The sequence below is a fragment of the Chiloscyllium plagiosum genome, unplaced genomic scaffold (assembly GCF_037043375.1).
Source record: "Chiloscyllium plagiosum isolate Xiang-an unplaced genomic scaffold, Cpla_swu_hap1 HiC_scaffold_36, whole genome shotgun sequence".
Classification (NCBI taxonomy): domain Eukaryota; kingdom Metazoa; phylum Chordata; class Chondrichthyes; order Orectolobiformes; family Hemiscylliidae; genus Chiloscyllium; species Chiloscyllium plagiosum.
Window position 1 is genome coordinate 19,022,009 of NW_028270174.1, and position 13,435 is coordinate 19,035,443.

The 13,435-nt window shown below is 37.2% G+C and overlaps 1 protein-coding gene across 8 annotated transcripts in view; it reads right to left on the bottom strand.

The window, feature by feature from the left end:
• Window positions 1-731: 731 nt before the first annotated feature.
• The window catches only part of LOC122539428 (E3 ubiquitin-protein ligase RNF170-like), a 54,832-nt gene continuing 42,128 nt past the window's right edge, over window positions 732-13,435 (bottom strand). For all 8 annotated transcript variants that reach the window (XM_087980020.1, XM_087980019.1, XM_087980022.1 and 5 more), the window contains 2 exons: window positions 6,306-6,416; window positions 732-3,992 (listed from right to left, as the gene is read on the bottom strand). In XM_087980020.1, coding sequence (XP_087836146.1) covers window positions 3,723-3,992; window positions 6,306-6,416 — 381 coding nt within the window. In that variant the 3' untranslated portion in view covers window positions 732-3,722. The remainder of the gene's footprint in view (window positions 3,993-6,305; window positions 6,417-13,435) is intronic.

The following is a 13,435-nucleotide window of genomic DNA, read 5'->3' on the forward strand; positions in this document are numbered from 1 at the left end:
CAGGTGGTAAAAACACTGGAGGATGACAGGGACAAGTAAAAGAGTGAAGTGGGACTAGATTGGGTTTGAATATCTGGTCGGCATGGACGGGTTGGACCGAAGGGTCTGTTTCCATGCTGTGCACCCAAAGTGGAAGGAGAAATAAATAATTCTCAAAGTGAATCTCCTACAATTGCATTAGTCAACACAGAAACACTGGGACAGTTACACACTGTTCTCATATTTAGAGAAAGGATGATAGGAGGATCTTGTACAGTTACTTAAATATAAAATAATCTGTAGAGGCACACCTGAATAAACTATGTTCACAAGGCATAATGTAGACATAGGAGAGTCCTAACTGATTGAACTCTGGGACAGAAGCTCAAATGGAAATACAGATTTGATACTGGAAAATCACTAGATTGAACCTAGTCAAAGCTGGAGTTCACTAGTGGTATTGATTCCTAAAGAGGATGAATCAACTAGATTTTGTGAATTATAGAAAGGAACATACTATCCCAAAAAGAGATACTAAAATTTCATGGTTAGAAGGCAACATTGATGGGGTTGACAGTACCTCATTCCTTTCTCGGATTGATAATTGAAAGGACACTAGCAATGCTATTAACATCAAGGCTGATGAAATAGCTCTTCTTGTCACAGCAAATGCGATATATTGATGTTGTTAAACATTTTGGGATAAAGAACACCTCAACTCCATTCCAAAGTCTTTTGAATCAAGCTGTAGATGGAGTACATATAATGTAGTTTATTTAAACAATGTTGTAACATACAGTTATCTGTGGGAAGAGCCATGTGAGACAATTGGAAGACCTACTTAAGCAAATACAGTTGGCTGACTTAGTAACAACTTTAGACAAAAGTGAATTTCCGAAAGCAAGATTAACTTACCGAGTATACATTATAGGACCAGAACAAGCCTTGTCAAGGAGAACAAAAATGAAGGCTGTAGCAGTATTCCTTGTTGCTAAAACTAAAGAGATTTATAGTATGTGGGTTTTACCGAAACTTCGTGTAATTTCAGCATAATAATACTACTATTAACAAATTTAATGGTTAACAAGTAAAAACAGTATAGTTAGCAAAATGCCAGGCAGTCTTTGAGAAGCAATCCTAATAAATAAATGCATGTTGGCCATCCTAATTTTCCAGACCATTTAAAACGGCAAATGATGCCAGTGACTTGGGAATAGGTGCAATTTTGTTACAGGGTGAAAAGTCAGGAATAGCGAAGCCAGTACAGGACATCTCAAAAGTTAATCCAGTATCAAAGGAAATACACTACACAAAGGAAAAAGGAGACTTTGGGATTATTTTTGGCTCTTCAAAACTTTGAAATCTATGTTTGACATAGTAAGGAAGAAACATTAATCTATCCTGATGCCAAAGGTTATCAGCCTGACAGCAACTGATCGGCTCTTAGATAGCTGAATAGTTTGTGCTATGAACGATACTGACAAAGGTCTTCAGACCTCCAGAAGGGGAGGTGTAGTATGTCTGTCAGCAGTAAAATCCCTAAAACCCAGAGAAAAAAAGTTGATTTTCTCCTGCTAGATTATGTAAATTCTCTTAATTATTGCTGGAGAACCAAGGAAAGCAAGATAATTCTATACAGCTGTATCTTAGTATTCTTCATGGCACCGACTTCATTACAATTATCGACACTTGTTATGAGCATCCAAAAGTATTACCATTATCTGGGTTTGAACAATGGCATAGATAAAATCACATGATCCAATTCTTATTTTGGGCTCTTCCAACTTCATTCAATAGGAACAAACATAGACCGGTTTCTTTACCCACTGCATTTTTAACCTAATTTTGAATGAGTACACTTTGCATTAACTGCACTTTTATTTTGATTATATCTTCTCAAAAATCTCTTAATTCAAAAGTTTCTCAAACTTGAAATCAGAGAAAACCTTAAGGCACAGCCATTTTTGTCCTTTACTTTTATTCAAACATCTGTAACAATTATTAGTTTATTAAGCTAGAGATTATTGCATTTGAAAGCAAAAAAAAGTTCAAGCAAAGAGAATAGCAGGGTAATTTTGACTAACCCAGTTCCAAGTAAGCACCTAAGTACAACTGAATGGAAAACTATTTAATCATGGAAGGTCCCCCAAGAACGCCCAACCCTATATTCATCTTACAACAAAATCACATTTGCATTCAAATAGTTCTTGCTCATGGTTGTCGATAACATTGGCAGATTTCTTGCTCCTTCTTAGAGTGATAATAAACACAACTGCAGCTCTCTCAATCACAAAACATTTGACACAGTTCAATTTGAACAATGCTGACTAAAACAAGCTACCAGATGCTTTATAATTATTTCCAGTGTTTCTTCAATAGGATCTGCCTGTGGAGAAGCATCTCATCACTGATCCATAGTACCTAGTTTAAATAGGGAAGTGTGAAGGAATGAGCCTTTCCCAATGAGTTGATTAAAATATGTAAGCATTCCAGTCTATTGTGCCACTTCTTTTCTATTCAATTCCATATATGTTCAACTTCATTATTTTATCTTTTAAATATTTCAGCATTGAGTTAATCATTCACGTGTTGGTGATTTTCAATTTATGAAGATAGCACTCAAACAAATGAATGAAGCATCATCAATTAATTTAATATATTTATGCATTCTCAGCATTTCTGGCAAGGCCAGATGCTATAATTCTAATTAGCCTTGAGGAGGTGGTTTTGAGCTGTCTTTGTGAAATGCTGCAGTCTGCACTCTAAATATACCTCTGGGAAGTCGTTAGGTAGAATATTCCAGGATTTTGATCCATCTACAGAGAAGGAAGAGCGATCCATTTCCAAATAAGAATAATGCAACTTGAAAGGGAACTTGGAGGCAGTGAGTTTCCATACACTTGTTGTCTTTGCCCTTCTAGATGGTAGAGATCAAAGCTTTGGCAAGCTGTTGCAATGTATCTTCTAACCAGGCTGTGCAGATAGCAGAAAGAATGCAAGTGATGAATGGGGTGCCGATCAAGCGGCATTACAAACAAGGCATCCAAACACTTTTAATAAAAAAGGAATAATTTGTTCACATTTTGTTACATGCTGGGAACTGAAAATCTTTCCAATATCAAATAAATGTTTTTAGCATAGAAAATATGCAGGCAGAAAATTCCTGCATTCTATTTACAATAAGCTCTGGTCCTTAAACTCCTAAGTACACATACAATGGATATTTTCAATTTTCCTCCATATTCTTTATACAAAGTGCAAAACAACAGGAGAAGCCTAACTCAAAAGCACACAATCTAGCTTCATGATTTACCAGTGTTGCAGTTTTCATCTAAACAACAAAAACTTACATTTAAAAAATTCTATCTCTGACTGTTCCCAAATTGGACATCTCAATTATACCATTTAGATTTCACTCTAAATGTACCTCTGGGAAGTCGTTAGGTATTCGATCTGTAATAATTCGAATTTTAACTCTTTAAAAAGCTTTGCAATACACAAAGATTAGTATTTCCTGACTCGTTTTAACCTGAATTACATCAGTTGACAAAAAAAATGCTGTAATTGCAAATTTAAGAATTGCATTTTTTTTGGCTATTTATTGTTAACATGGAGTTTGCAGAAGTTCACAGTTTGCGAAACACTTCTAACCAGGCCAACAAGAGGTAACAATATAATTTCCAGGAAATTGTTCACATTTAACTTCAATTCAGTCAGGTTTCTCTTGTTTTCGGAATATTAATTCATCTATTCAATCTTTGTGTTACCGCTTCTCGATACATGATGGAAATATAGATGAGGAGTAGAAAAATAACAAATAGGTCATCCAGAAAACCCAGAATTCCAAAAAAGGCTTCAGGAATAAAGTCCAGCGGTGATGCTAAATAGAATAAGGCACCAGCCAGACAGAGGAAGATTCGTATTCGGAACATCCAGAAAAGGCCGCTGATTGAAAACAGTTCTGTGAAGGCATGACGCAGTAGTGTGGGAACATCCAATATACGATCTATAAGCTGCAGCAGAAATGTGATAAATTATTCATAAAATGCCCATGTGTACCAGTTGAGACTGACAGTTTCTTATTTTAGACATGAGAAAGAATAAATATGAAATGAAGCCATCAAAATAAAAGGTGTGATAAATGAAGCATTCACTTAGAATACTAAATAACCATCTGCAGTCTTTCTCTAATAACTTCTAGATCATTGAAATGAACTGAATGACCTGTACATATAAATGGATTTGTCTGTGTAATATACAGTTTTACCTATACTTCCTTTTGATGTCTTTTTTTTAAACTTAACATATATTTTGATTAAAAGTTAGAATCAGATCACTGAGAATTCCTTCTCAGAATTAAGTATACTTTTCTGACTTGATAGTCCTAGACCTGCTGAAATGAAAGAGCCTGGGAACTTTTATAATCTATCTCAAATTGAAATGGGTTGGCCTTAAATACTCATCTGATAAGCAAAAACAGCTTCAAATGTTGAAAAAAATAGGTTTACAATGCAGATGTTCTTTAAAATTGCTATCTGAACAAAGCTGAAGTTCAGTCCAAACATAAACAGGGATTCTTACTAAGATATTACAGGGAAATTCATACCAGTAATGACAAATCCTTTCCATCCTAACGCAGGAGCAGAGATTTTAAGAGCTCAAGTAATACAATCATTAGGGCTATTCAAACTGGAATCATTGATCAGCAACTTGGTAAACTGTATTCAACAGAATAGGATCAAAGGTCAAGATTTTCGTCTCCCTCATATGCAAGATTGGAATAATTAGAGAAATGCAGAGGACACTTTCTAAAATTAGTGCCAAGCAGTACAGGGTCACTGCATTGTAAAACACGGCAAGTATTCAATATAAAGGCAAATTGTGCATAGGTAAGAGTGATAGGAAATAGGTGAAAACTGTATTCTGATCATTCATATATTAAATGAAAGATAAATCAACTTTTGAGCTTACAATTTGAATTTCTTATTATCTTGCCTTTTTGACGAATATGGTAGCATGTAGTGACATTTGAACGGGCGGTAATTTAGGTCATGATAATAGGAGTGTGATGGAAAGAACGATGCAGCACAGTGGCTAGCATTGCTGCCTCATAGTACCAGGAATCTAATTCAATTTCATCCTTGGGTGAGTGTCTGTTGGAGTTTGCATATTCTCCCTGTGTCTGTGTGGGTTTCCTCTGGGTTATCTGGTTATCTCCCACAGTTCAAAGATGTGCAGGTTAGGTGGATTGGCCATACTAAATTGCCCATAGTACCCAGGTATGTTCAGACCAGGTGGATTAACCATGGGAAATGCAGAGTTACAGGGATAGAGTAGGGATATCAGTCTGGGTGGGATGTCCTTCAGATGCTCCATATGGACTCAATGGGCCAAATGGCCTGTTGGAGTTTGCAAACATTGTAAAAAGACAGTTAATGGCTCTGTATCTGAATGTGTGCTGTGCTTGTAACAGAATGGATCAACTGTCAGCACAGATAGAAATAAATATTTATGACCTGGCGACACTACAGAGATTAGATTGCAAGTGGGCAATACTGGGACCTAAACAGTGAAGGATATTTGACATTTCAAAATGAAAGCAAACTAAGAAAAGGCAATTAAGTAGTTCTGTTAATTCAGGGTGTCATTAGTTGTATAGAGGTGAGAAAAAGCACAATGTTGTATCATGATTTGGAGATACCGGTGTTGGACTGGGGTATCAATTTGCTTAAAAGAATGAAATAAGAAAAATAAGATCACTTCAGGCAGTTTCAGGTAATTGACCTGAGCACAGTGGGCCTTAGGAGACCTGCTACTGGTCTCTGCTTAAGCCATTTGTCCCAGGTTCTGCTCGGGGACTCTGTCTAACCCATTCTCAAAAAGTAGCTCAGATTTCACATTCTTTTATGCAAATTATTGAATCCTGATGTGTAGCTGTGATACTATGATAAGTTGAAGTCCAAAAAGTCACAATCAGGGATGACGTTAAATATGAAGGACATGTTTGTACATATCTTGAAGAGATGTAGGACATAATAAACTATGATGCATCCAAGTGGGAAGCAACAAAATTAAATTGATCTTAAGGACATTTTGGTCACAGCACAGTTAATTAGTTGAACGCATGTTTGAGAAGATAGTTACCCCTTGAAAATTACCAGCTGAAACGTCATGGAGAGATACACAACAATTTACATTTAACTATTTTGCATGAAATGTGGACACCAATGGCTATTGAAACACAAAATATTTTAATCAAGAAGTACTTTTTAATAATTTTTTTCCTAATTGCTAACCGTACAGTCATAAAATTCTAGTATACTTACAGATCTGGGCTGACCAGAAAATCTTCTGTTGTAATCATTTATATTTTGAATAACCTGCATAGACTCTTGCTGCTCATCATTTACTGGGAACAGTGGGAATAATAATGTAACCTGCCGATAAAACAATTAAAATCAAATTAGTGCTGCACATATTCAAATCATGCATAGTAAGTAATCTAATTTATTTATAATTAAAATAATTTTAGCTGCAAAACTCAGCAAACATCCTGACTTTATGTTTTTGTAATTACATAACGATATTTGTTTTAGATTTTACTCACCTTCATGTTAATTATCCATATATGCTCTGAGAAGAGGTTAAAATGGTTAACTGAAATTCAGGATCACAAATACTATACAATACAGCACAGCAACAGGCCCTTCAGTCCTGCGATGATTCTTAATCCTTATTAGACCCACTACTTATTGCCTATACTGTACATGGTTTCCATCCCTCGTTTATGTGTCTATTAAAGATATGCCTTAAATGTCTGCTAACATGCCTGCATCTACCACCTCCACTGGCAATGTTCTCCAGGCACCTATCACTCCTGCAGTTAATCTTCCCACCCTGGGAAAAAGCCTCTGACTATCCACCCTATTTATGCATCTCATAATTTTGTAAACCTCTATCAAGTCGCCCCTCAGCCTCTGTCTTTCCAGTGAAAACAATCCAAGTTTATCCAACCTCTCCTATTAACTCAAACCCCTTCAGACCAGGAAACATCCTGGTAAACCTTCTCTCCACCCTCTCCAAAGTATCCATGTCCTTCTGGTAGCGTGGTGACCAGAACTGCATGCAGTATTCCAAATGTGTCCTAACTTAAGTTTTATACAGCTGTAACATAACTTGTCAACTTCTATATTCAATGCCCTGGCCGATGAAGGCAAGTGTGCTGTATGTCTTCTTGACCACCTTAACCACCTGTGTCACTACTTTCAGGGATCTGTGGACCTGTATGCTGAGATCCCTCTGTATGTCAATGCTCCAAAGGTTCTATCATTTGTTCTATAATTTGCACCTGAATTTGATATTCAAAAATGCATCACTTGCATTTGTCTAGATTAAACTCCATCTGCCATTTCCCTGCCCAAAGCTGCTATCTATATTCCACTGTAACCTTTGACAATTCTCCTCACTACTCCACCAATTTTGGTGTCATCTGCAAAGTTACTAATCAGACCACCAACAGTTTCCTCCAAATCATTTATGTACATTGCAAACAACAGAAGTCCCAGCACTGATCCTTGCTGAACACGAGTAGTTACTGATTTCCATTCAGAAAAGCACCCTTTCACCACTGCTCTCTATCTTTTATGACCAAGCCAGTTCTGTATCTATTTAGCCAGTACACCCTGGACCCCATGAGATTCTGCCTTTTGTAACAGCCTATTATGAGCTATCTTACCGAATGCCTTACTTAAGTCCATGTAGATAACATTTTTGCCCTTCTCTCATCAATCATTCTTGTGACTGCCTCAAAAAATTCAAATCAAGTTGGTGAGACATTAACTTTTCCCACACAAACCCATCCTGCCTATCACTAACAAGTCCATTCACTTCCAAATTGAATAAATCTCATTTCTCAGTAAGTTCTGTAACAGCTTCCCTACCACTGACATCAGGCTCACCAGCCTGTAATTAGCTGGATTTTCTTGGTTTCTCTTCTGAAACCAAGGAACAACACTGACCATTCTCCAGTCCTCTGGAACCTCAACTGAGGCGAAAGACGGTGCAAAGATATCTGTTAAGGCTCCAGCTGCTTCCTCCCTTGCTTCCCACAATATCCTGGGATAGATTCCACCTGGCCCTGGAGACTTATCAATGTTAATGCATTTCAAGACACCCAACACTTCCTCCTTCATCATGTTGACCTGCCCAAGAGTATTCATACTCCTTTCCCTAACCTCAACATCCCTCATGATCCTCTCTTTGGCGAATACCGACGTAAAGTACTCATTAAAGATCTTACGCATTTCCTCTAGCTCCATACATAACCTCCCTCCTTTTTCCTTGAGTGGGCCTACTCTTTCCCTAGCTTCCTGCTCTCAATATGTATAAAATGCCATGAGATTCTCCTTAACCCAGCTGGCCAGGGACATTTTATGGCCCCTTTTAGCCCTCCCAATTCTCTGTTTGAGCTCCTTCATAATTTCTCTATATTCTTCAAGGACTTTGTCTGTTTTTATTTGCTGAGAGCTTAGGTATGCTTCCTTTTTTTGACTAAGGTGGTAATTTCCTGTCATCCAAGGTTCCTGAATCCTGCCATTCCTTCCTTCATTTTCACAGGAACATGCTTGTCTTGCACCGTAATCAACTGGTCTTTAAAAGACATCCATGTCAAATGGGGATTTACCTTCAAACAGTCACTTCCAATCCACATTCTCCAATTAGTGCCTAATTAGGTTATCACTGGCCTTCCCCAATTTAACATTTTCATCCGAAGTCCTTATTCATAAGTATCCAAGAAGTTACACAGTTATGGTCACTGTTCCCAAAATGCTCCCTTACTGAAACTTTGATTACGTGGCTGGGCTCATTTCCATTCACATACTGCTTCAAAACTCCCTGCTGGACACACCTAATAACTTGATCCCCCTCAAAAACCCTGGCATTAAGGACAGATGCTTTTTCCCCATGGTAACACAGAGGTATTCTTATGCTCATGAAGATCTTAAAGCCCTATTTGGGATCATTACCTAATCTTGCTTAAACTAGTATGATCAGTCAGTACAATTACACCACCTGTTGAGTGCATTGTAGGCATGTCCTTTCAATACCAAACTCAAAAGCGCTGCTTGGCTGCTATCACTATTGTGAATGAAAAATAGTACTTGGATGTCTTAGTGTTTCATGGTCCTTGAACATGCACCAAGCGTAAAGCTAAACCACTATCCTATATACCCAACAAAAGGCTGTAATCTAACTGAATGAAAGAAACTGTGAATAGCACAAATACTGACTGCAAATATTAGACTTAAATAGAACACTTCACAGATAAACTGTGTCAATATCAGATATAAATTGTATAAATAGCTGTTGCCAACTGTTTGAACTGTTCAGATATATAACTTGTGAATGTAACAGTTATAAACTGTTTAAATGATTCATAAATGATATTAAACAGTAAACCACTGAAAGCATGTTAGAATCAAAGAGCTGGAAAGTAATCTGTAAAAAGAAAGGGCAGTTGTGACATTTTAGATACATTTCTTCTCTTTTTTCTTAAACCATGCATATATGGATTTTATGACATGGATAGTGATTTGGCATGCGTTGAGTGCTACCTTGTAGGCTATGATGGACAATGAATAGAAATTAATGTCTCTGGGTTAATGTGTAAACTGCAGGCTTCTGGTACCAGAGGTGACTCTTGCAGAACACAGTGCATGAGTATTTCCTGTAACACATCTGCTCCTGCATACAGAGTGCGTTTCTATCCAGGGTTGGGCGGGGAGGGGAGGTTGATGTGTATGAGTGTGTTCTGTTGTACTGATATCTTTCCTTGATGCTGCCACAACTTTTAATCCACTGATCCTTTAGCAGCAAGGATTTCAAATATTTGATCATTTGAATCCTTTAGGAACAACGAATACTAGCTTGCAACAAGTTTGGGTGTTGCCTTTCAGGATCTGCAGAATCCAAATTATACCATAATGTCTGTCTCAGAACCCAATGGTCACTGGGTATCCAGAACCAGGACATAATGCAAGTGGTATGAATTCTTTACCTTTATGATGAAAGCTTGTGTGATCTTTATTAGCCAGTCTCTTCAGAATGTTCCAGCTGGTGCCAAATGTAATTATGCTACTGATATAACTAAAGCATTAACTCAACATCAAGAGTGCTGCTGGCATTACAAGCCCTGACAGCAAAGCCAGCTCAGTTCTAGGAATTATTGTTATACCTCAGTGCAACCAAGCTAAGATATCTCCTAACCAATACAGGGAGACACTGGGGTAAGATAAATAACTGCTGTTTGTACATGATAAAATCACATGAAGACATTAGTCTGGTGCATCAAGCCAGGTTTATTATTTGGTTTGTAAAGTTGTGATGAATGGGAGATGCAGTTCCTTCTATGCATCCTTAAGGAACATTTGCATTTTTAAAAACAGATCTTGAGGACACAACCTTGGGAAAACAAGGTGGTCTTCTTTGCTATAGAAATTAACCTACATGCCTCAGTTGTTTTCTGCTACTATTCTGCATCCATCAAAATGAATTGGAAATGGTCATACTGAACCCCAAGTTCAAGGCTGTTAGGTTACAGGATCTTTGTTATTTTTTCTTAGAAAAGCCAGTTTTTGGAATATTGTGGCTCTCCGACTAGTTAAAAGAGAGAGTCCCATCTCAAATTGAAGTCAAGCTGGTTCCCATTTACTTTGAAAATAATAGAATAATTGGACTAACAATAACTTTCATTCAGATTGTGTCTATAGCAATTGCTCCAACCTAGAAAATACACAAAGATCCAAAGTTGCTATGTTTTCATTCCTGAAGAACTAATTTTTATGATAACCTAGCATTTTCATTGTAATTTGTTTTACTGGCACTGTACTAAGTTTACGTTTCCATTTTTAAAAGGCTCTATTAAAATTTTAAAACCTTCACAGTAAATTTTGATTTCTATTCCCTGGATTATTAGGTCCCTGAATTAGCACTCCAGTAACATAATCATTATTTTATCACTTATTCTTCAGTTTATAAGAAATAGGAGCAGGAATAGACCATCTGGCCCGTAAAGTCTGCTCTGCCATTCAATACGATCATGGCTGATCTTTTTGTGGACGCAGCTCCATCTACCATTCACTCACCATAACCCTTAATTCCTTTACTGTTCAAAAATCTATTGACCTTTGCCTTAAAAAATATTCAATCACTTCACTGGATAGAGAATTCCACAGATTCACAATCCTTTGGGAGGAGAAGTTCCTCCTCAACTCTGTCCTAAATCTGCTCCCCCTTATTTTGAGGCTATGCCCTTTAATTCGTCTCACCCACCTGTGGAAACAATCTCTCAGCTTCTATCTTATCTATTTTCTTCATAATTTCATATGTTTCTAGAAGATCCCCCTTCATGCTTCTAAATTCCAATGAGTATAGTCCCAGTTTACTCAATCTCTCCTCATAAAACAACCCTCCCAACTTCAGAATCAACCTAGTGACCCTCCTCTGCACCCCCTCCACCATCATTACATCCTTTCTCAAGTAAAGAGACCAAAACTGTACACAGTACTCCAGATGTGGCCTCACCAGCACCCTATATAGCTTCACCTACAGCATCACCTACCTGAATTTAAACTCCATCCCTCTAGCAATGAAGGACAATATTCCATTTGTTTCGCATACATTCAAAATGCTTTTGGTGGAAACAGTGGCTATTATATTGTGATAAAGTGTTATTTCCTCTAGAAAGCCATTGACAAATCCTAGTCCTGAACACAGAAGTCTTTGAAAACTAAAACAGGCTGCCATTTATTAAAACGTCCAGCTTTTGCAATCATGTTATTAAAAAGGCAGGTCCAGTTACACATCTGGTCAAGAATAATGCCCAGTAAGTTGATGGTGGTACAGCTGATAGTCGGGGCAGGTGGCTGAGCTTTACTTGTTCGAGATCATAATTATTTGGCACTTATGCAGCAAAAGTTTTGCTATTTGCTAAGCCAAGCCTTCAGCAGAAACTCTGCACAAGTAGCTAATAACAAAGCAGGAGGAAAGAAAGAAAACGAAGCTCGAGGCAAAAGATGCTCCACCTAAGCCTCTAATACAGTATGCAATTACTCACTGTGTGAAGAATTTAGAGGCACACCCAGACCATTTCACAAAAACTGCTGTTTGATAATAATTAACACTGAGTGTTTGCATAACCTCTTCCCAATTTGAATGAATACAGGCTTCAGTTTAGTGCAAGACAATCCCCTGATGATTGTCATCTGACTTCCTATTTTCTGTATGACAAACTGCTCTCTAGCTGAAATATTTATTCTGCTTAGACATGTTTTTGAAAATCAATAATTAAAAACATTACAAATACACTGCCAAACTAGTGTTCAGTATAATTCTATTACTGTAACACTCAAAACTCTTTCAATTTCCTTCAATTTCATATCTTTCTCACTATCTCATTTTGTAGAATTTTATTTGACACTTATTGGGTTTAATTTTCCTCCTCCAACACGGTTCCCATTTTACATCAAACAAGCAAAAAAAACACTTATTTTGGAATATCCAGAATTCTTTCATTAGTCATATTTGTTAATAAATCACTGGAAAGGTTTGAAGAGAACTAGCACCCTCTGCAACCTCAAAGATTTCAGGTCAGCAGAATCAGGCACATTTTCCATGAATACATTTTTCTTTTAAACCTTGCAAAGGTCCTCCTCAAACCCATTCAGAATTCATTGGGAAATTTTCTTCAGTGGTGGATATGACACTGGCATAAGTAATCAATATATTTATCATCATGTTTCGAAACAGGCTTTGTTCTGAAAAAGAACATGAAGTTCATCTTATAGGCAGGAGGTGAAACCCAGATGCCAAAGCCATCAGAAATTTTGTTTCGTTCATAATTGGGTTATCTGGGAAGCTTTTCCACTTAAATTAAATATTTCCGATTCAAGTCCTACTCTAGGCTCAGATGACACAACTACACTGATGTGCTTTTCTACTTCACAGTTGAAAGTAATTTGAGAAATAAGTTTAAAGAGTAGCTCCATTTTGCTTGAGCAATTGCAGTTTACAGAATAATAGAAATTTCAATGTAGGAGATTGTCACGCATCCCACTACGTCTGTGCATGTACACAGAATTACCTTTACTCCAATATTCTTTTAATATTTTTCTTGAGGAATGCTTAGCATTAATACTTTGTCAGGAAGCAGTCCAAATTACAAGCCTTTATGAAATTTTTCCAACACTAATCTAAACACTAATGACCTCTCACCCACTCGATTCTCACCCTTAATGAACAGATATATCTGTGCAGTTCTAATGATGGCTCGTTAGGCAGCTCCTGCTGTATGTATTGAATACTGCAGTAGGCGACTGTCCATGTTGCTGATTATTAATTCCAGCGTTAATCAGGAATTTATTGAAGAGGTGTAGCTTTTTATTCAGTTAATCAGCTA